The following is a 23,710-nucleotide window of genomic DNA, read 5'->3' on the forward strand; positions in this document are numbered from 1 at the left end:
AACCAACTATGGAAGCTTATAAGCCATAGCACCATATTAGACAAAAATACCCCAAAACCAAAAATAAAACCACAGCATTTTTAAACAAAGCAACACATGACTAACACAGGATTAAAAATATTTGATAACTTACTTTTTCTGCATTTTCCTGTTTTTCTCTGCCTGACCTCCAAGTTTGCTGAGGCCTAATGCATCCTGAGAGGAACCATCTGCTTCTCCCAGACCACCTACAAAAAACCCCAAACTCAAGTCACTCTCAGTTTAATCCTTTGTAATATTACTGATCAGGAAAGGGTAAAACCAAAGCCCCAAGGCCATCTCTCTCACAGTGTAAGAAAAAGCAAACCAACCTTGTCCTAGAGCTTCCTTGCTTCCTTGTCCAGGTCGTCCCTTTTCCTTCTTGCCAAACAGGCGGCCAATGGAGGATTTGATCCCCTTCTTTTTGGGGGCTTTGTGGAGGGAATCTTGGCTGCTGTTACTGCTACTAGGATTACTTGTTTGGCCATCTTGTGAACCTGTTGAACTGTACCAAAAAAAAAAAAAAAGACTCATAAAGGAGCCCATGTACAACAAATTCACCAGAGAAGTTCAGAGTTCTGTGCAAGTTAATTAAGTTCAGTAACTCGCTAATTAATTTAATTTCAGTTAATTTTATGAACTATGAAAAGAAATGTTGATGGCAGAAGTTCCTGGCTGAAAGGGGCCGACTAAGCTCAAAATACTTGAGTGGAATTCATCTCAGATACTTAGGTACTTTGAAAAGAGTATCTGTCAATCAAAGTTATGGCAAATTTGCAAGTTATTTCTCAATTTATAGCTAAATAAAAACTTAAGAGTCACATTTTTCATACCCCAAGCATGAAGAAAACTTAACGTAGACTTTGAGAACCAAAAGCATTCCCATGAAGCCATTTCTAAGCATTAGCAAAATCTACATTCCTAATGTTTATGTAACAGTCACCCATTTATGTGTTCACACTCCTGACTTTTGAGAAACACTTTAACCCTCAGACTAAAATCCTACAGGCTGAACAGCTCTGCAGTTTGGGGTTTTATTCTGATGCTATGGAACACTGAATTCCTGGTAGGTCTGAGTGATTGCCAGCTTACTTACTTCCTAATGTCCCTGATATCTTCGTGGCTCACTGTGTGCAGAGCTCCTTTCTGGACTCTGTCCAGACGCAAGGACCGAGGTGAAGAAGGTGGTGATGTCTCACATTTTATGGTGGTTTTGTCATCTCGTACCTCTTCTCTGGAAGCTGGAGACTGATGGAAAAGGAAGGAAAACTTGAGGGGCAATGCCAAAACATGAAGGCAATATCAACACTACACAAAATAGTGAAAGGAAGAATCTAATTTTAGTGTTAAAGGATCACTCTTGCCCTTACCCTTCTGCAGTTGCCTATTTTTTGCTTGATTTCGTTCTGAATTTCTTGTTACCTTCAGTGACAAATTACTAAATTCAGTCTTAGCTAATGAAATGAGAAAGTAGCACTTCTCTTCTATTCATTTATAGGGCTAAGAACTAAAGTAATGCCTTCAGCACCATAAAATGAATATACCTGTCCCCAGTTCAAGCACGTGCAAAGACAGAAAAACTAAAGAGACCTGTGGAAAGAATTATCAGCAAGATCATTGACTTTATGAAGTCAGTTTCTACACACCTGTGGCTACAAAAGTTTGAGTAACAGAAAGAATAACTTATTTGTGTGTGCACTGACAGCTTTTAAAATTCAAGACTGATGCATGAAGACTACAAGGCAGTGGTTGCAAACAAAAAGCAGCACAACAGCCCTCCACACCAGCAAAAACAGGCAAACAAACACAAAAACCCACACAACAAACCCACACTTAGGCTAAAATGATAAACCATAATCTTGCTTTGTTACAGAGCTACCCTGCAAATGCTTTATGTTCCTGTTATCCTGGGGACAGGGAGGGAGATGAAGGGGCACACCATGAAATAAACTAAAGATTTTTACCTTTCTACGGTGTTTCCTTAAATCACTAGGCTGACAGATGCATGCAAAGAAAAGAAATTTGGAAAAGCTGTATTTATTGTAAACTGTAGCACAGACTAAGACAACTAGTACAGACAAAACACCTTAGGGAGAATATAAACAACAATTACAACAATGGCACAGAGAGATACTGGGTATGAAGTACTCCTTAAATCACAGATTACTTAAATGTATCCCTGAAGTGAGGAAAAGGAAGCAAAAAATAAACACTTAGAGTTGGTTATCTACCAAAGTACCAGAGATGTTTGAGTGTGTTGGGACTGTTGGCAAATTAGCACAAAATATGTGCAGCAAAAAAACCCCCAAAAAAGTGTGTGGGGGTGCAAGGTGTTGCTTTGACAAGGTGAGACCTGCTTTGAACCTCTAGGTCAGCCACAGGAGCCTTAATAAATCATCTGCACTCATCCCTCCCAGGGATTCCTGCAGCTGCTTCCTACACTGCACAAAAAGCAGCCAAGACTTTAATAATGTCAAAGAGTGTCAACAGCAGCCCATTTCTATACAGTAACAGGATTCTGTTCTTCTTGCAGCTTTCCAGTGCTGCAATGTTGGAGCAGGAAGTCACCACCACTTTTATTTTATCCTCCACCCAACTCTATCCTCATTCCCCAGGGAGTGCTCACCTCTGCCAGTGCACAGAGCAAGAGTTACACAAACAGCTTATTCAGACTGATGCTGACAAAAGTTAAATTTAGATAATTTGTTTAATAGCTCTCATTATTTAGAAAGCCTGCAACCAACAATAAAGTTGGTCCCCTTTGAAGTGGGACAGGGGGGAGGGATGTTGTTTCCCTCCCACAAAGGATAACTTTTAATTGTTTTTGATTTAGAATACATTTAAATTTTGCAGCATTAATATGGAAAGTTTTGTTCAATCTGACTGTAGAGTACTACATTAATAAATCATAAGTCCACTGAATCATAGAAGGGACCTTTAAAGATGATCTAGTTCTTCCTCAAGTTCTTGATAAAGCACTGCAGACTCATTTTACCATTACTGGATCTTTCACCCATTAAATTTGATGAGCATAAAAATGGAAATGTTCACCACATGAAATGAACTGCCCACAAGGACTGCTCAAGAGAGCTGTAGGCTGCACCATTCATCATGTTGATGCTTTTTAATCATGAGGGGCTTTCAACTGACTGAGCTGCATAACCACTGGCATTAAGGTAATTTGCCTATGTGATCAAAACCTAATGTAACTCTCTACTAAAACATTGGAAGACACAGCAGAACTCAGGCTAATAATCCATGACAGCTCTTCCTAAAGTTTCTAGAAAGCTCTTGTTCTCTAATTCTTGATTTCAAGCTTTCACAAATCAGTTGCCAGGTACAAAACCCATCAAATACAGCTACAAACACCAGATCAAGTGACTTTGATGCACAATTAGGATCTAAAGTGAACTTAACTACAGTTCACTTTTCTTCAATTGCACTGGATTTCAGACAAGACACATTCTCCTGATCTAGTTTTGGGGAAAAGAGCTACTTAAATTTGTATATGGTTTTCTGCATGAGAAATATTTAGCTTAAGTAATTATTGTGAAATGGTAGAAGATAGAGCACTCCACAATCTGAATTTTGACAGCTTTTTTTTAGAAGACTGCTTGCCTCTGGATATATGGCTAGAGCTGGTACAATGATTTTTATTTTAATGCAAAGAAGGAAAAATTATTCCCTTTTATGAAAAAATACTTTTTGGTGTAAGTGGACATTAATTTTAAAAAGCCAGCAAAACTGCTTAGCTAAAATACTTGGTTTTAATTGTTCGTTTTATGTAACATTTATGTAAAACAAGAAAGGGAGAAATTTGTATCTTAATTTTACAGATGTGTTTACATGCATGAAGCAGCTCCTAGAAGGATTAACCTTCCTCAGCAGTCATAGGAATGTCAAAAGAAGGAAAACATCTTTCTCTACTCTCTGAACTCCTAAGACTAAACTACTTTATCAACTACAAGGTCTAACTGATATTTCTTTTACCTATCAGGCTTTAATTGCCTAAAACAGGACACTAGCACTCATTAATATTCATACAGCAGTGATACCATCCCAATCTTCAAGATTAATATGCAAATCACTTTTTAGCGGAGTGTTTACTGGAATAGTAGACTGCTAAAGATAAAGTTTAAAGCAGATGGGGAAAGTGATTGAAAAGAAAACATTATTTCTTCTAGAAAGAGGAGTCTGAGGAAAGACCATAACAACAGAAGGAATAAATACTTAGGCATGAGATGTTGACCAAATAATAGACTTGAGCTCTGACCGTTTTTCCTAATCATTATGTATCTTACACTTTTTATAGAAGTTGAAAGGAAGCAGTAGTAAAACCTAGAGAAAGGAAAAACACAGCCGAGTAAGCAGGAGAGGAAGGGGCAACCGAAGAACCCCTTTCCTAGAGAACAGGAACGCGCTTGCAGGGAGACAGCAGGCCCTGGCTACCCACCAGAGTCATGATGCCCAGCCTGTCCACCTCCCTGGCGGGGCTGTGCGGGACGCGGCGGGGCGTGGAGCGGCCGCTGCCGGGCGGGGAGGAGCCGGCCAGGGCCCCGCCGAGCGCGGGGCCGATGGAGCCCAGCGAGCGGAACCGGCCGTGCGCCTCCAGGCTGCCGCTGCCCACGCGGCTCTCGATCTCCTCCGCACGCTGCTCCGTGTTCTCCTTCTCCTCCTGGATCAGTCTGAGGGAAAAAGAGCCTCACAGGAACGTGGCGTTCCAACAAGGACCGCGCAAACAGAAGCGGTGTTTAGCAGAAAAACGTGGGGAAATTACCATTTTCCAGCATGTATTTATCAAAACCTCCACAGCACAGGGGCCATACCTGATCTCTTTGTTGATTGCATCCAACTGTTCCTGCAGCATGATGGCCAAAGTCTGAGCGTCGGCCTGACCACTTGGTGACAGCAGATCAACTGAGCTGAAAATGGTCTCCCTGTCGTCCTCCATGTCAGACACATCCACATCACTCTCAAATGCTTGTGCCACATTTGCCAACACACTGGCTTGCTGGGCCCGCTCCCAATCCTGCTCATTGAGGGTCTGAACCTACAAGAATCCATTAAAGAAATAAATCCAAGCTCAAATGAAAAAAAACATGACATCCCTACTGCTTATTAAGATGTTTAAAATAAGTTATGTAAGTCCACTTACATGCTGAACACATCCAAGACAACAGTGTTTAGAGAAATGTAAAAAAAAAAAAAGCTATAATGTAGGAAACTAAATTTAATTTAACTGCAAGATGTAGAACATGCTTTTAATTGCAGTAGAATTTTGCTATCAATTCCATGGGAACTATGATATCTGTTTTATGTAATGAGTACTCATGTGTCCTGAAAGGAAATGGAAATTGCTTTCAGAACAGTAATGTATTAGATTAGAGTATACAGACACTAAAGTAGAACTGCTTCAAATTGTACTTTACAGGCTTATCAAAATTAAAAAACAAAAACAAAACTTAAAAAAAAAAAAAAACCAAAACAAAATAGGAGCTCCAAACCATAATCTTGCAACTATTTGCTAACACTTAAAAGGACCAGCAGCTGTTCATGAGTCGGTAACACAGGATCTATAAAACTCAGGAGTTTATTGCCAGGTCTTCCCAATCCTAAAACCTCCTTGCGCCAGGATTAGCCTCATGCACTGGATAAATCTGTGTTGTTATTTGTATTTTCTGTCCTTACCTTCGAAGGCTCGTCCCTGAGAGCAGCCAGACGCCCCTTCTGGGGCCGCCTCAGCACGGAGGACGTGCCGTAGGAGTCTGTGTGACTGTCCCCCACAGAGGAGGGTGGCACAGGGAACCTGAAATCCGCTCTGCTGCAACACAAAACAAACATTTCATCTTTACAAAGGGAGAAAGAAACAAAGAAAAAAAAGCCAGCCAAAGGATTGTTCTTGTCCCACCACTGCCAGTTGTTTTTAAGCAGTATAAAAATTGTTTTATATGCTCTGTAAAATGGAATTTATCACTATGACTGATACAAGATTGTATTTAGCATAGTGACCTTAAAGAAAATAGGAAAAAACCAAACTACTGCTGGTACCTATGATGAAGTGATGTGGCTCTGAGCCTCACTTGGTCGTTTTCAGCCCTTAATGCATCAACATTTAATACAAGTTGATCCTGGAAAAATAAATGGAAAAAAATATATAATATGCTTTAAAAAAAAATTAGTGTCAAATACAAATTTATAAACTCCCATTGAAGTTTTTTATCTCATTTCTCTGAAAGTTGAAAATAACAGATTTTAACATATAGCCTTCACCTATTTAAACATTGGCTTTGCTACACACAATACAGCACTGTCACAAAAGGGCATCCCAGAATAATTCTGCTGCCCCTCTTCCCTGACTCTAGTAATGACAAAATATATTTTAAAAGCAGCTATGAGTTCACATGCTACTAAGTTTATTATAATAAAATGATGACAAGAAACAAGAAGATTTGCTCAAGCTTTCTGTACAAAAGGATCTAAAAGCATTCACTTTTAACTTGGACATTTTTACATGCTCTAGAAACTCAGAATTTAACAGCAGAGAAATACAATGAATGAGAAAACAACAAAAGCGTAAATAAAAGAAGAAGTGGCTGATAATGAACATCTGTAAGGAGGGACCTTGTCATTTCCAGGACAAGCAGAACATCAGGCACCTTAGCTATTGCTAAGGAGCAGCCAAGTCTAATAAATATTTCTCCCTCTGCTCCCCAGTTCTTAAAACTTATAAAAAAACCTGTTAGTAGCTGCACAAGCATTTTGTGATATTTAATGCTTTGAGAAAATCTTAAGGAAAAATACCCAACATTAAAAGTATTTCTCATTTGGTTTTGCTGTTCAAGGTCATATGTACAACAGTATAAAAATTCTACACAATCTCCAAACTTTGGCCAATTGCCAATATATCCAGGCACTTCACATATTCAAACATGTGTTAAGTCCTGGACTAAAATGTTATATATCACCTATAAAATTCCCCCTAAAACTGTGGCACACAATACCATAAAAGAAGCAATAACAACTCCTTTCTCTTAAACAGAGCAGGAAATGTTAAGTTTTATGAGGAATTAAAATCTGATCTTGCTATGAAGCAAGGCAACAATTAAGTTCAAAGACAATAATTCAGAAATGCAGAGTCTACCTTTTCATGCTGAAGTTCTTCTATTTGTTTTTTTGCATTTTCAATTTCTCGAAGAAGTGAATTCTGAAATGAAAGGCATCACAAATTAAGGCACTCATAAGCTTTACACTTGTAAACCATAACCATGATGTGTATCACAAAAAATGCAGTCAACATTACACAAATGCATCTTAAATTACACAACCTTGATTGCTTCCATCATTTCACTTTGATTATAGTTGAAGGTTTATCCTTCCAGGTGTACAGCCTTCTAAATAATGGATTTAGTAACAGTACTGGTGCCATAAATCTTTAATAGCAATAGCAGCCTTTTAAAGCTCCATTTCACAGTCTAACTAGTAAAAAAAGGGAATAATTATGGAATAATTCAAAGTAATTCAAGAAAAATCACATGATCAGAACAAAATCTTAATGTTACCTGAATGTTTCTTCCCAACTTAGCATAAAAGAATGAGCTGGAAGCCTCAACAAGAACACTTTTCTAGAAGCTGTTAACTACAGTAAAGCACAAGTAGATTTTCCTCATTATTTGCAAACGTAGTTATGGTTTGGAAGATAAGAGGGAGCCAGGGTCAACCCCGAGACATCACCTATTATTCAAGCATTATGCATGAATGCAAGAGGAAGCAAACATTCAGCACAAGTCTGGAAACACCATTTGAGTTCCAAAGCATTTTATTGCCATGACTATAAAACCAAAGACACTCAGCTTTTCCTGAAACATTTTCCCAGATTGTCATTTCACCTTCTAGTAAAAGAAACCAAATATATTTTAATCCAAGACCAAGCAACTCAAAGTCACCATCAAGCAAAGAGCCACTTTAGAAGCCATTGCTTTGGTGGATGAAGAATAAGGGATCTAACTTCAAGCTGTGCATGGAAGAATAATCCACAAGGATCTAGATCCAAAAGCAGAAGGGAAGAAAAGGAGTGAAAAGTGTGTCAGAAGAGATTAACTGAGTGCAGGAGAAAGGTCCAAGATGTGCACTGACAGTGCAGGAAAAGCCCATTTACATGCATATAACGTGTCCCAAAATGAGCTACCTGAGAAGAAAAGCAAATTGCAGGAATCCCACAATGACTCAGGGGAACTGGTACAGCCAAAAGCAGTGGGAAACAAAGGAAACTGAACTGGAAAGGTCAAAGTTCCAATGCTTTAGGCTTCCTGTATTACACTGGATGAGCCTATTTATGCAATCTGCACCAGTCATATAAAAAAGGATAAAGCTTCTTAAAAGCTGCCTTCTCAACACCACAGTGCAGTGCCCAGGGACAACCTCAACAATTATTTTTAAGAGCACATTTTCAAAATCCACACTAAAAAAGAGCCCTAACAGCAACTACTTATTAATAAAGATTCTGTGTTTATTTGCTGAAGTTACGGACACATTGCAAAAGGCACAAATCATTACAGAATTACACATTCATTACTGGAATGTGACTTGTTACCTTGTCTTCCAGGGCGGCCATCCTCTCCTTGAGATGAAGCTGGAGCCTTTCATTGGATTCAGACAGAAGCTTATCAACAGTTTCTGACAAACGTTTATTATGCTCTTCATTCATCTTCTCTCTCTGTCTAGCCTGAGATACAAAGAAGCTGCTGAAAAACCTTCAGATTTGCAATATCTCTAATTTCCAGGTTATGAAGGCAGCAAGCTTGCTTTAATCCAGATTCATTTTTTTTAACAGCAATGTTTTTTCCCCAGAGGAACACTGCATGTGCCTCCAGGGCTCTGTAAGGGAATCTAAGGGACACTTCAGTCTTTAATAAGTGATCCAAGGTCTGAAGTTTAAAAATCCAAGCCTACATTTGAAAAAAATTGAAAAAGGCACAATTCAGAATGGATTCCATTATCTGTAACCCAGGAACCAATTTTCCACAGTAATTTAATTCAGCAAGTTCCTTCAAACTTTTATTGGAGACTTTCAGCACATTCTCCTTGAGATTTAAGGTTAGCCACAGTACAGTGACTCACTATCAGCCAGCCTAAACTCTAGCTTTATTTTAAAGCTGAGAAACAAAGAGGATTAGGTTCATGCTTTCAGGTTTTTATCTTTGTCAAAATGATGTGCAGTACCCTTTGCAGTTCTTGATTCTTCTCTTCAAGCTGTGCCTCCATCTGTCTCAGCCGCTCCTCAATATTGCCGTGTCTCTCCTCAGCCTGTCAATTTGAGAGCAAAATTAGAATTTGGGTGGGACTTTTAAGGCTCCAAAAGCACAGAAACACTGAGGCACAGGAATATTTCTAACATGCTTTGCACAACTGCCATTTATGATAAAGGACAATGCAGAACAGATGCTTTTCTGTCACCAAAAGGACCTTGCAAGAGTTCAGATGGGAAGTGGCAAAATGATGAAACCTCTCACCCCTAAGTACCATCATGAATCAACTACTACTATTTGCAAACAAGCTTGCAACAGCAAAGTTCATTCATATCCCCAAGAAAGAAAACAAAAAAATAAATAAAAAGTAAAGACTTTTTATTTATGAGTGCATTTTCAGCTTCTCCTCACTAGCCTGGACGATGGGACCCTTTGTTAGTAATCATGGCAAAGCAGAAAGCAGCAAGCAGAGACAAGGACTAAGATACAAATTCTACCTTCCTAAGCTTGGTGGCAAGTTCCAAAACTTTAGCATCTTTAGCAGCAGAGCTCCCAGGAGACAAAAGGTCAGACTACAGAGCCAGTTAGGGACAGGAAAGATAACAGGGAAAAAAATGAAACTAAGGCTTTGAAAGAAAACATGCACACACACTTGAAAAGGCTCATTTGTAGTTAACTAAATATAATGATTCAGATTTCATTACTCCGTTTGCAGCCCTCTAAAAATCTTGATATTTGGTAGTACCACAACTTCTCTCACTCCACACTGGCTTCACTTAGCAGTGGAAGAAATTTAGGTTCAGAAACAGTTCATGTTTAGAAGACTTTATGCCTATTTTTGAATAATTTTAATAAAAAGTACCAAAATAATAATTCGGGGAGATATTTTTATGATGTAGAAGAGTTAACAGAAAACCCACTTGAGTTCCAAAGAGCCAAAACTTGAAAAAAAGACATTGAAAATAAAAAAAAAAAGAAAGAGTAAATCAGAGTGTCTTCAGAGAGATGAATGGGAAAAAAAAGGTAGTAAATAAATATTTTCTGTAGGAAATAAATATTTTCTGAATGATTTGTGGGAAAACTGGAAACCCAATGTAACCAAACCAACACTAGGATCAGATTTCCCGCAGTGGGACACCAATGGAGGGAGTCTGGAGGACACTGTGCCACCACTCACCTTTGTAAGAGCTGCCACTCTCTGTGCCAGCTCAGCCTCCACCTCTGGCAAAGTCTCAGCTTTTCTCAGGGTCTGCTGCAGCTTTTGCTCAGCCAGTTCCAGTCGCTCTTGCAGCTGCCTGTTCTTATCTTCGCTCTGCACAGGGTTATGGCCAGCAAGTGTTGAGAGTTAAAGAAGTGATTAGTTAGAAAGCAGTTGGCTAAACAACCATTTCTGGCTTATGAAGTTGGGCTATTTCATGTTCAATTCTCAAACTTCCTCTCTCACTAAAGCAATAGCCTGTAAAAACCACTACACACTATGCAAAATCTTAAAAGTTTAGCTCAGAATGAGTAATTTTCACCCACAAAAGTAAGGTTTACACATACAGTAACTTAAAAATCCACAATTAATAGGGACAACAGCCCTGCTGCCCCAAGATAAAGTGCACTACATTTCTCAAAACCATTTCCCCTTCCCAGTAAAGCTGCCTCATCTTTATTCCCAGGGTAAAAATCTCTGCACTGTTGGACTCCAGCTCCTGAAAAACAATCACTAATAACAGCACATTACAGCTGATACTTATCTCCCTAAAAGCAAAGTGCTTCAGCACAGCATGAACATTAATTATCTCCATTAGCTTTATGCTGAGCAAAATGTACTTCATCTCATTTGAAACCACAACCTGTCGGTGCATGGAGTCTTTAGTGGCAATTTCATTTTCAAGTTTATCATTGAGGTCGTGCACGGATGTAGCTTCACGTTGTGCAGCGAGGTAGCGTTTCTCCAGAGTGGTGATTCTCTCCTCCATGTCCTCCTTCTGGGCCAGGGTCTGGGCAAGACACACAACAGAAGTCAGAATCTGAGAGATAATTTAAAATAAAATAATTTCAAGTATTATTTTAAATCAGGTTATTTTTCTCAGTAAAAAATGAAGTGGAAAGAAATGGCTTTTTGAAACAGTTAAAACCCACTGGTCTTTATTACCTTACACCACAGATCTGCTACTTTCCTTTCCAATGGTACACACACAGCAAATCTTGACTTGCTGGGGATGGTCAGAGAGTGTCCTGGGATTTAACTAAGATCCCTTTCTATTCTAATAAGGATATGTGGAAACCTGGAGATTAGGGATTCAGCAGTGACAGGAACTGTCAACCACACCACTGAAATTAAAGGGGTTCCTCAACCAAGTGCATCTTTTAAAAAAGGAAGCAAGAGTAATAAGCTAAGCATGAATTATGAGATCAAGCATCTCTTCCACAACCTGCTGAAGTTGGCAATGCTAAATCTATTAATGAAATATCTAGATATGTTTATCCCGAAGACAGATTTTTTTTAAATGGACAACAAAAACCAGACACCTATCATGTCCTAAAAAAACATTTTCTTCTCATCTATCAAACCAAAGACTTCAAAAAACATAAAGGTTCCACTGAGCATCAGTGAGACTAAAATTTTATAAAGATGGCATTTTGACTCTCCAAATCCTGACAGTTCCTTCCTCACCTCTCGTACATCCCTCTGTAACTTTGTGTTCATTTCTTCAGATTTTATTAAGTCTTTCCTTGCTGTGTCTAGATCTTCTTCCAGCTCTGTTACTCTGCTGGACAAAGCAGTGAGGCGTTCTTTCATTTGTGTCTGCTCTTTGTTTTGCTTATCTATGATGTCTTGGAGTTCAATCACTTTAGCAAGGTTTTCATCATGGCATAATGAACCATCAGAGGATCTCTATCAAACAGGAAAAAAAAAGTGTATCAGCATGATGCAAATTAGATTGAAAAACAAATTGTTACTTACCTGTAAACATCCCTCCTCAAAGATAATTTTATTATTGAACAGACTGCAAAAGCTGACATTTCAATAACAATGACTTTTTAAATAGATGATCCTTCAAAAATGTTTTATTATGGTTTAAAATTAAAATGTTATAGTTAATGATTAAAACCCATATGTCTGCTAAGCAAAGTAAATGCTGTACCTTCCCATTTGTAGTTGGTGTATTTTCTTGTTCATGATTTATATCCAGCATCCCATCTGGAAGTGTTTTCTTCTGATTATTTTGCTCTTTCAGAATCATTAACTGAAAGAAAAGTTTACAGACACATGTTTCAAGCCAATTCCTTTTTCACTAATAATATAAGGAACAGCTGCAAAAGCAAAGGACCAAAACAACAATTACTGACTCTACTGCCAGGTATGTATTAAAAAAATCTGGCACAGGCACTCAAATACCTTATGCCACTGCAAACCCTTATTTTAAAGGCACAGGGACTCTTTTTGTTGGTTGGATTTGGGTTTTTTGGGGGGCAGAGAGGGTGTTAGGAGGTTGAGGTTTGGTTTTTTCCTCTCCTGCTCTTTCAAAGCAGCTGAGTTAAAAATTAACAATTATTGCATTTGGCAAGAAATCAAAAGGAAAAAGTGAAAGTGAAACTTAATAAATTACTCTGTACAAATATTGACTGAAACACCCACAATGGACACATGAAGCCTTCTTTTAAGGCAGAAACTTACCTCTTTATGTGTAGTACCTAGTTCTTCTTCCAATAAGCTACACCTTTCAAGTGCTACTCGTAATCTCTCCCTTACCTGAAAGGGCAATTTCAAATTATTTGAAATAATTCAAATAAAAAAGAAATCAATTTTACTTAATGCCATGCCTTTACAGACAATAAATGACACTGTTTCCATTACACTTAGAAACCTTCTTAATCTGGAGTCAGTCCTAATTACAACACATGCTACCAAAAAAATAACCATATAATGTGTATCTTATAGTCTAGCTTTTCATTTTTTCTGTCATAAGCAACATGACCTGTATGTTTAGGCACTAAAGAACTAAACACACCCAGAATTTGCTTGTCCTTCTGCAAGGCACAGACTGTGTTTGCTTTTGCTCATTTACAACATGGAAGAACAGGTAAAATTCCACTTAAAATCATTTGCCAGATTTTATATACAAGGGTCACAAAGTCAGGTAAACTGCAAGCTGGCAACAAAATTTACAGTGAACTTCAGCAGTTGCATATCCTGCTGCTAATATCAGGCACAACTGAAGGGAGGAGTTCTTTTAATTCAGATTTTTATCCCAGTGTAAGCACTTTCCCCTCCTCCTCTTCTCTCTAGTCCATTTCTTTTATTAGATAATCAAAAGGATAAATCCTGATGTTGTACAGGTAAGCAGCTGTGTGCATTCCTACAGCAAATATATTGCTCCTGAACCATGCTGAGTTTACAGTAACAGAGTTAATGAAGTGCTTGAATAAACCACAGCACCTTGCTTTAGTTAAGTGCAGCATCTTAATTTAGGAGAGCATTTACCAATGTAGTTACACTGCAGAGATTTCTACAATTTCAGTACAAAAACTGCCTGGCCCACATAAAGGAAAGAGGATGAAAAAAAAGGGGCTAGGTACCATACTTCATTACCTTTTCATCAAGGGCTTTGTGGTGCTCAAATAAGGATTTTAGTGCTTTGAGAACTTCTACTTCACTAGAAACTCCTGCTGGAGACTGAGCTTGTCTCTTCACAACAGTCATCCTGAGGGATCGCTCATGCCTGGAGACAAGACACTCCAAATGTTCCAGTAATAGCTAAAACAAAATGAAAAAAAAGTAAGGAATAATGTTTATTCCTGTTCTGTACAGCTGCAGAAAACTTTGCTTCCTAGAACATCAAATGTAGAGTTCTAAACTTCAAATTTCAGAGACAAATTTTATCAAGCGTAAGGACTCGTTTTTAACATTTCAGCTGTATTAGCAGTGTAAGCTGCTCAAACAGATCACCACAACCTGCCCACTCTGCTCCTCTGATCCCAGAGCTGCAGGATTACAAAACTTTAACAAGAAGAAATCTGGATGGCAGATAGCAGTGCAGTCTTACAAGCTTTTCCTCATTCTGCACAGCAGCATTTGGAGCTGTGCACAAGCTGCCAAACCCTCTTGATCAACACACACACACATTTGCTCTTCCATGGGGATTCATGTACAAGTATCAGGGGAAAAAATACTTTTAGCTTTTCAAATTCAACATTTGTTTTCCTCCCTGTAGCTGGATGCTTTAACAATGGTGAGCTTGGAGAAGACAAGGAACTAACCCTCGTGTTATTCCTTTCTGCTTTCAGTTCAGCAATTTCTTCTTCCCTTTCAAGCAGCTGCTCCCTGCATACATTCAGCTCTTTTGTGAGCGCTGCAAATTCCTGGAACAAACCAGACAGAAATATAAGCACATCAAATATCAGGACACAGTGAGAGTGGATTCATATGAATACTTGACAGTTTCTTGAAGCATTCATTTCAGATGTGCAAAGCCAATACAACTGTATAGTCATGCTGAGCCAGCTTCAGTTCAAACATTTTAAACCTTTATGCTGCCAACTGTAAAGACAAACGATGTTTGACCAGGACTTTGAAAACTTGTTTGTGTCTCAAGGCAATTATATGACTTGGGGTTTCCCGGGTAAGCAAGAGGAAAAACATATTTGTAACACACTTTGTTATGGTTTCAAAGAGTTGTTAGTTTTGTGTGTTTTCATCTGTTGGGTTTTTTTCAACAACTGCTGAGGGAGACCTGAAAAAACAGAGCACTAAGCACAGCAAAATAAGGAAACCAACAAACATGACATATTTCAAGTCAGTATTTAATTGTGAGCAACAATGAATAATCCTGACATGCACCAGATTACAGCTAAATACAGGAATTTCATTCAAGCCTTCCTTCCAATCTCACAAAAGGGAAAGAAGCAGCCCTTTCCCTATAGTCCTGCTAGAAATCTCTGAGGATTAGAATCAGAATTTTCTGAAAGCTGAGCCTGGGGCTCAAAGCCCTTACAAGGCTCACCCTTCAAATTCAATAAAGATTTCACCAAACAAAACCCAACCAAAGTGAAATAGTACAGAGTGAAGTGTCAACAAGGAACAGGAGTGGAGCTAACTCACATCGCTTACTGCATGCTTATTACTGCAGTGAACACAGTCAATATAAAAGAATATCCTCCTACAGTTAGGGGTTTTTGTCAGGAAATGATTATACTAATATCTGCAAGAGCCACTGCAGCTTAAACCATTTCCCCTCTCTATCATCAGCCTCACTAAAAATAAAATAATATAAAACTTAATCTAATATAAAGGACATTTAAATGTTCTATTAACTCAGGGAGAATACTCTGAATAGAACAAAAGGCACAACTGTACACCACATTTGGAAGCAAACACAAAGCATAACTTAACCTACCCTGGAAAAATTTAAATTCTAATCTGAACTGCATTGGAAATGAGAATTGAGTGTGAATGTGAGCAAGTCCATCCTTTAGAAAAGAACCTTGCAAGAAAGCAACCCTCATGTCTTGTCAATGCAACTTATAATGCGAAAATAAATATGCTTCAGTCACTCCAGTGAACACACTGGGAGCATTTAGATACGAAAACAGCAAAATGCCAGTAACTAACACTCCTTTCTCTTATCCAAAATAAGGAAAATACTCAAACAAGAGCCTTGCCTAATAAACAATGGATTTGTACAGCTGAGCTGGTGATCAGCAGGACAAGGTGAACACAGATAGCCAGCTAAGTGGAGACACAACTGTTGCTTCTCTACTTTTTCCAAACTATGCAAGGCACACTGCTTATCAGCCAGCAGCTGCATAAGTGAAAGCTTAATACAGAGCTGTTCTGCAGCAAAATTTAAAATGACAGAATGCACATGCTTAAAAACAAAAGGACACATCAGCCAATTAATTATACCAAGCACATCTGCAAATTCTAACATGCAGTAAAATAAGCAGACACGGTCAAAAGACACTGCAATTTCCAATATTCATTTGGTAAACCTTATTCTAAAATATACACAAAATATGACTGAAAAGACAAAAAATACATTGCACAATATACACCTGGGGTGAACTCTGGAATTAACAATGTATCAAGCTTTCAAGTTGCTGTGAAAAAGACAGCAATACGACCACCACCACAGATGCAGAATTCATCCTTATAATCCCTCTTCCTAAATCAAATCCTGCTCATTGGAAAAAAGTTTCAGTCCCCCCACCTAATCAGCAAAAAACTGAAAAACATCTTCATTTTTTTCTTTCGCAATTGCAAAATTATTTAATTTCTCTAACACAATAATTACATTCATGTAAATATTTCACTGCAGTATTTCATTTGCATTCTTAAAAAAAAAGGCCCATTATTTCCAAAATGGCCAGAAAATACTTCCAAAACAACCTTGTCTGTAAATACAGCTACCAGAACTTCTACACACACAAAACAAGTTACAAAAGGGTCCTGAGTGCAAGGTAAACCAAGAGAGGAAAAACCAACTTCAGGCTTCACTGGAGCTGACAGAAATATTGACTACCATGAGCTTTCCCAGCAGAGTGCTCCTTCACATCCAAGCTTTTTCTGCACCTTCAACATCCCACCTGTGGGAGCTTCCAAGACTCCCAGGGAATTGGCAACACACTCCCCTTTTGCTCTCACATGAGCACAGGTAAAGCAGAAACCAAAGCTGCCATTTTTCAAGAGCAGTCCCCACTTATCTTTACAGATTAGATAATTATGTACTTAGAGAAGAGCTTGGTATGAACTTACTTTCTTGGTGTGTTTCCCCTTCCAAATTAATAATAATGTAAGAAGAGTAATTTTTAAAACCCTAAAAATGCCAACATCAACATTTAGAAACATCAATATTGCCCAATTCTCCAAATTACACTGGCCTGAAGTTTTATATTTTTCCTGCCTCTATCTCAAGCCTTGAGAACAGGATGAAGAGCACAGCAAGGACTAGCAGACACTGTCTCATCATCCTTTTTCAACTTCAAATCACTGCATAGCATCAATATATCTTTTATCTGAATGAGCTTCCCCACCTAAAAACCAGCTGTGTATTTGAAAGGAAGGGTATTCACTCTTCAGATGGCTACAGGACACAGAGTTCCAGTCCATTGCATACTCCTGTGTAAATATAAATTGTGGCACAAATAGATCCCAATTGTGACATGAACCATCACACTGTCAGGTGACCCAGAGCAAGAGTGCACACAGGAATTTATATTGCTGCTGCATAAACACACTGACAGGGATTGCTGGCATTGCATAACACATCCATTGCTGTTTGTTTTGACATAATAGAGTTGCTTTGAGTCCCGTGAGCTGCCTAGGAAAGAACATTTGAATGTCCTTAGTTTCAGCTGACACTGCCAAAAGACAAGTCCTTTCTAGTTTTTCTCCCATTTACCTTCAATGGGAGACAATTTGTGATTTCCTTAAGCAGTTCAAAAGCAGAGAAACTATCTGCAGCTATATAATCTCAAAAAAATCCAAGTTGTCTCATAATTTCTTCCTTGGCATTAGATGAATGTACAGAAAGAATTAAAAGAAAAAGGAAAGAATCCTGAGAAACTTTCCCACTTGTCCACAAAACTGTGTCACTTTTCTGTAATTAAGAAGACTGAGAGCAACAGAATGAAGTTCTGCTCAGTTTCTGGCTGCCATCAAAATAATAAATACACAGGGCTGGGAATTGACAAGAATGGAATTCACAATAAGCACTTCAGAGCACTCACACGAATTGGTGGGAGAGTGCTGAATTTACCAGGGAAATACTCCCTGCTCGTTAGAACATTCTGGCAAACACCCATCCTCTACGCTAAATTGAAACGTTTACTGAAAAAAGTAACTTTCTAACCTAACCAACTCATTCCAAACACATCACTCTTGCTGCCAGAAATAAATATTCTCAGCAAAAAGTCACACTGAGCAAGTAAGTTGGTTCTTGTTCAGTAATACATTTTCTGGGATTTTTTTGGTTCCCAAGTGACAGGATTTTTTTAAAGCAATAGCATTTCTTCTACCTCAACCTTCAGAGCTGACCTTCAGCCTTCAGTGTTTAGATGCCACAATGTAAACATCCTTCCAAAAGCTGAATCCATTAGTGCTGAGCTGTCAAGCCTGGCAGAGCTGACACACTTGGGAACTCCAAGATCCCAATCCAGGAACATTCCAGCTTTCAGAACAGGTTCCCTTCATGTTCATTACAAACATAATTCATGGGTCTCACAGACAAATAAATGCTACATGACAGGAATAGTATTTAACCTAGGGGACACACTTGAAAAAAACACGGGTAATTCCTGAAAGTCTGTTAATGTAAGTTGTGTATTAGGGATGCTCTACAAATAACTAAATTTGTTTGGAATTTGATTATGCAAAAAAAAAAACCCTTATTCCACAAAAAAATGCAAAACCACTCAAGTGCACAAATAATAATGAAATACAAGCACCCACATGGCCAGAAAATGTATATAAATTATGAAAATATATGTAATAAAAGAGAAACATTTTAAATCCATCAAATATTATTAAATACTGTAAAGTAGTAACTTCAGGCAATAGAAGATGAAGTTGTGACTGTTACATTTTTAGGAACATCTCTGACCCAAATATATGATTGGAATTTATCTGTTTAATCAACAAGTGATGTTTTGGTTTACTGTTATCATTCTGGTCTGCAGACTGAATATCAAGCAAGCCACTCACAAATCTGAGCAGCTGAAGAGTACGAAAAAAACAACTGGGGGAAGTGCAGGACATCAGGGGTGCAAACCAATGGGATCTGAGATAAGTTTCTGTCATGATGTTTGTACTACATATAAATCACAGTTATTCCAAATGATGACTGCATGGAAATGGCAGATATACAGTCTTAAAAAAAAAAATTAAAAAACCAAGCAAAAAAAAATTTAAATGTCTAGGTTTTTTTCTAGAGTATTTCACTTCACTTTAATTCTAAGGGGTTTAGGTAGCACACACTGACCAAGAGCCCCAATATATTTGAAAGTTCCTAGCAAGCAAATTTTCATACCTATAAAGTCACAGGTTTGTTTTGGGTTCTTTTAGGCTAAGAATCAGAACTATGAAATTATGAAACCGTTCAAGGACACCGAGAGTTAAAACTGAGGAAAACTGACTTGTTTTCACCATTAAATCCAACTTTGGAAAAAACACAGTCACACACCAACACAGATTATGCCTTGCCTGTTCCATGTAGTAAAACACATTGCTTTGAACCTTTCCACATCTCTGGCATGTGTTAACGGGAAAGAGAAAAATCAGCATGGAGTGTGTAAAGAAAAATATTTTCCTTTTCATCTCATGAAACTAATTTCCAGTAAGTATCGAGCAGCCTGAAATGACTACGCTAGAAACATAAAACTTATTTCAAACATTAATAGAATCAATTCTATGAAACAAGATTATCTTTTGTTCTCAAAACCCCCAGAACTTAAAAGGCAGTGTAAGAGAATACTTCAAGTAATCCTAAAAGATGGATATGACAAATTCTTGTGTTTTGCAACATTGAAAGGCTTTTCATTCTCAAAGTAGCTGTTTTGCCAAGTGGAGCTAACTACCCACCAGAGTGAGAGCACACTGGAGCTCATTACATAATTAGTGTATTGGCCTCCTTTCCTATTTCTGTGTATGCATAAGATGTTTTATAACTCAGAAGACAAGCACCAAAACAGAGGTTCAGATTTCTTTTTGGTCAAAAAAAAATTCTCCCCTTCCAACTAGTAGCACTGTGATCTAGAAAAGGTTTAATACCACCTTTGGCTAACTCTCAAAAATCTGTATTTTCTTTGAAAAAAAACTCCCTTTTTCTTTTTCTTCTATCAAAAATTGCAACACTGCAAGAAAACACTCAAGTGAATATTGCTGCCAGCCAGTGATCAATACTAAACCTGAGTCACTTCTTACCATTCCATCCCTTTTTTTTCAGCAGTTCTCCTTCAAGTGTCCCTCTCGGACTGACCTATCTAGGCTTTGTCATTAACGCTGCTCAATCCTAAACAGGCAATTAAGTTTTAACGTGTTTACAGTTGCATAATGTTATTGCTCTAGAATGAAACTCTCACTGTTCCCAGCCCACTTTGGAGCTGGAAGCAGAATCCACTGCCTGGCATTTGACAAGCCAAGAGCCAAAGGACTCCTCACTCACAGCCAGCAGGTACCAAACGTATGCCCGAGGGCAAAATGGAACAGCTTATTTAGCAAGCCCAAGTATCCATGGCAGTAAGTCGGCTTCCAGTTACCATCCTGAGTGAGTTGCCTAAATTTATGCACAGCGTTCCCTGAGCTTGAACTACAAAGCACAAAATCCAGACTTCAGCGCTGGGAGCTTCCGGAAGCGCAAGAAAACATAAGTGGAGAAAGGTAGGATCTGGCAGCTTGGCAAAAGGAATGCAGGAGCAGCAGGAAAAGGGAGGTAGAAACACATCAGCTCCATGTTCTCCCCACTGTAACTCCCCTTCTCCGATCTAACTAACATTTCAGACATGTCCTAGTTGGAGTGCAGGGGGTAAAAGTACCAGAACCCAAACCTGCATCCAGCCTCTTGCTCCTCTAAGAATCAGGGGTTTTCCTTTCACCACATGAATCCCTGCTCAGACATCACACACACAGCAGCAAAGCCTGGAGTGGGAGCCTGCAAACCCTTGTGCACAGAGCACTGGAATCATTAACTGCAGCCTGTCCAAACCTGGACCAGCAGAACACTCACTGCCTGGCCTCCTGCATTTCATTGTCCCTAAACCCAGCAGAACGGGGCTGTTATGTAGACAAGGACAGGGGCAAAGCCTCGTGCAAAACCAGATCTTTGTGCACCACTGGAGAGCCAGCATTCCCTGGTCACACACCATACTAAAGGGACAGAGGGCAACCTTCCAGGCTCCTCCGTTACAGCCAGATCTGCATCCATCCATCCATCCATCAAGGGAACACAAGTCACACATGTGACACAACACACGGTCACTATCAGCCTGTTTGCAGCTAATGTGAGCAAAACCAGGCCACAGCTGCATCCTACAACTGCTCTGTAGTCTGAGAAAATAAGGAAAGAGAACACGAGGTTGTTTAAACAAGTCACAAAACCTCATCCAGTCACTCCTACTACAATCTGCAGTTTGTTCTGCATCTTCGGTAGATGATAATCACAACATTCAGAATCTCTAGTTTCTCCAGATAGTTTGTTAATCTTTGCACCAGCCTTAACAAATCAACACAGCTTGTTCAAAGAGGGTAGATCATAGAGGGTGATCAATTAACCCAGAGCAGACACAACCCGTTTTTATGCCAGCCTTTTAAACCCCTTTTAAAGCTACAGATATGTATCAAATCAACCAGTGAAAAACTCTACCAAAGTACCTGGTTCTCCCCCCAGGGCTTTCTCCAAATATTCAACTGAGAGGGCAAACCCTGCAAATTAGCAGAACGCACAGAGGATTAACAAGAAAAGAACATACTGAGCACTAACTTGAAATACCAGTTTGAAGTTATTTTCTTCACTTGTCTTTGTAAAAATACTTATGAAGTGTTGCCTCTATTCAGGCAACACTGTGGATCTTCTCAGTAAGGAAGTTCAAAAGCTGAAGCAATTTATGAGAGCAAGCACAGGAAATACAGAAGCAGCCTTCAAACTTGCATGAAACTTGGCATCTATTCATATGCAACAGTAGCAGAAAACCTTCTTCCAATCACTTCATTGTGGTGTGGCTATGCAAAGAGTTCCACCTTAGCTGCTCCTCAGTGTACAGGAACACGCCCCTGAAAGGGCAGATAAGGAACAAAAGTATTCAGAACCATACCGAGCTTGTTTTCCTTGGAAAAATGTCCAAATCAGCTAAAATATGCATCAGGAAAACTTTAGTCATAGTTGAAAAACGGGCTTTTCAACTTGGGATGGCTACTTGGTGCAGAGCAGTAACTGTTGAGAAAAACTGATAACAAAGTAATCCTTTCCAGTACTGTACCACTCCAACCACCAAGATCCCAGAATAACAGCTTAATTTAACACAGAATAAGGCTACAGTACTTGGGGGGTGTTTGAAAAACAACCACCTCTCAGTGACACACTGAATCAATGAATTCTAAGGGTTTCACAATCAGAGTTACCACATTCCTGCACCCCCAGCCTAGTCTATTTTGATGAGGAACTAATACAGTAAAGTAGCAGCACAACTTCTCAGGTGTAGCTTTAGGCATCTCCATTTTTGGAGTCCATGTTAGTGAAGAAACCTATCCACACCCATACCCACCATGGCAAAAAGAGAATATGCTTGTACTTAATTAAAGAGCAAGAATCTTGCATTACCAGTTTGACGAGGTATGGGACAAAACCAGTCTCCATCTTTAATATGAGAGTAGAGGGATTTCACTGAAGTTTTTCCTCTCCTCACACAAAGCTGGTCAAGATTTCCTGGGATTCCATGCCGCATAGCACAGCATGCAATCCTTCTTGGGGATGCCAAACTGTAGAACAACTGCAAGATGTGCTGAGAAGATTTAAGAAGCTCTGTAATTTTCCTGGGATTCCCATTCTGGAGACTAAGCAGTTGTAACAAGATCTTTTAAGTTGTAAACAACATTGAATTGTAAGTTTACCCAGGCAAGAAAAAGATATTTTTTCTGCACATCAACTCTAAACATATTGAATTTACAAGAAACAGCACAATTCTAGCTCAGCTGGCATTAAATATTAAATGTCTATGACTTTTATTAATTAAAAAAATTTTAACCCTACATACTACACTCTAGTCATGTTACATGACTAACACTATACAGTTTTTTACAAACAGACCCAGGACAAGACCTATCATGCACAACTATTTCAATGACAAGATACTCCTACTTGCAAAAACTGTGAGCAGCAGCTGAGGCCCTGCCCTATTCTAATCGTTCATCTTGGCCTCTGGTTGCCAGCTTCAGTTCTGTGGCTAGCAGCTGAAAAGTACATTTTTCACACTCTGTTAAGAGGGAATGCTTGGGAATATCTGAAGAAGGCTGGCCAAGCCACCCTCATTAAACAAGCACCAGCATGTACCTCCCCCTCAGTGCTCTCCTATTATATATATATATATATCTGTATTTATTATTTTTGCCAAGTGATGAACACTTCAGACTTATAATTTCAAACTTGTTTAAGCAAGTAATACTCACTGAGGACAGATGAATGCCTTCAGCAGAAAACTCAACTTACTAGCTCTTCACATTTTGGTTTTTTCCCTACCTCTCTGTACTCTATCACCCCAGTTTACAGGCTGAATGGACTTATTGGGCTAACTGAAGATAAATATGTCCAAATCTGTGATATTCTGAATAAATTCTACTGTACTATTCCATGGAAAGTTGCTCAATTTTAGCAAATACTCCAAAACAAAGCAATTCCAAAGTCCACACAATCTCAGGCCCTACAACAGACACGTCTGCTATCTAAACACAGAAAAAAAACTGGGAG

At 38.8% G+C, this 23,710-nt stretch overlaps 1 protein-coding gene across 13 annotated transcripts in view; it reads right to left on the reverse strand.

The window, feature by feature from the left end:
- PPFIA1 (PTPRF interacting protein alpha 1) overlaps nucleotides 1–23,710 on the reverse strand; it is a 53,157-nt gene that overhangs the window by 17,370 nt on the left and 12,077 nt on the right. For 5 of the 13 annotated variants that reach the window (XM_064425917.1, XM_064425921.1, XM_064425919.1 and 2 more), the window contains exons 3-21: nucleotides 14,517–14,618; nucleotides 13,849–14,013; nucleotides 12,934–13,008; nucleotides 12,401–12,502; nucleotides 11,929–12,150; nucleotides 11,105–11,251; nucleotides 10,441–10,575; nucleotides 9,761–9,835; nucleotides 9,238–9,321; nucleotides 8,609–8,740; nucleotides 7,160–7,222; nucleotides 6,067–6,146; nucleotides 5,707–5,839; nucleotides 4,845–5,068; nucleotides 4,472–4,703; nucleotides 1,983–2,012; nucleotides 1,115–1,266; nucleotides 351–523; nucleotides 134–227 (exon numbers count right to left, since the gene is read on the reverse strand). In XM_064425917.1, the coding sequence (XP_064281987.1) occupies nucleotides 134–227; nucleotides 351–523; nucleotides 1,115–1,266; nucleotides 1,983–2,012; nucleotides 4,472–4,703; nucleotides 4,845–5,068; nucleotides 5,707–5,839; nucleotides 6,067–6,146; nucleotides 7,160–7,222; nucleotides 8,609–8,740; nucleotides 9,238–9,321; nucleotides 9,761–9,835; nucleotides 10,441–10,575; nucleotides 11,105–11,251; nucleotides 11,929–12,150; nucleotides 12,401–12,502; nucleotides 12,934–13,008; nucleotides 13,849–14,013; nucleotides 14,517–14,618 (2,420 nt within the window). The remainder of the gene's footprint in view (nucleotides 1–133; nucleotides 228–350; nucleotides 524–1,114; nucleotides 1,267–1,982; nucleotides 2,013–4,471; nucleotides 4,704–4,844; nucleotides 5,069–5,706; nucleotides 5,840–6,066; nucleotides 6,147–7,159; nucleotides 7,223–8,608; nucleotides 8,741–9,237; nucleotides 9,322–9,760; nucleotides 9,836–10,440; nucleotides 10,576–11,104; nucleotides 11,252–11,928; nucleotides 12,151–12,400; nucleotides 12,503–12,933; nucleotides 13,009–13,848; nucleotides 14,014–14,516; nucleotides 14,619–23,710) is intronic. The other 8 variants (XM_064425928.1, XM_064425927.1, XM_064425922.1 and 5 more) reach the window with 4 other exon arrangements.

Source organism: Passer domesticus, chromosome 6 (assembly GCF_036417665.1).
Source record: "Passer domesticus isolate bPasDom1 chromosome 6, bPasDom1.hap1, whole genome shotgun sequence".
Classification (NCBI taxonomy): Eukaryota; Metazoa; Chordata; class Aves; order Passeriformes; family Passeridae; genus Passer; species Passer domesticus.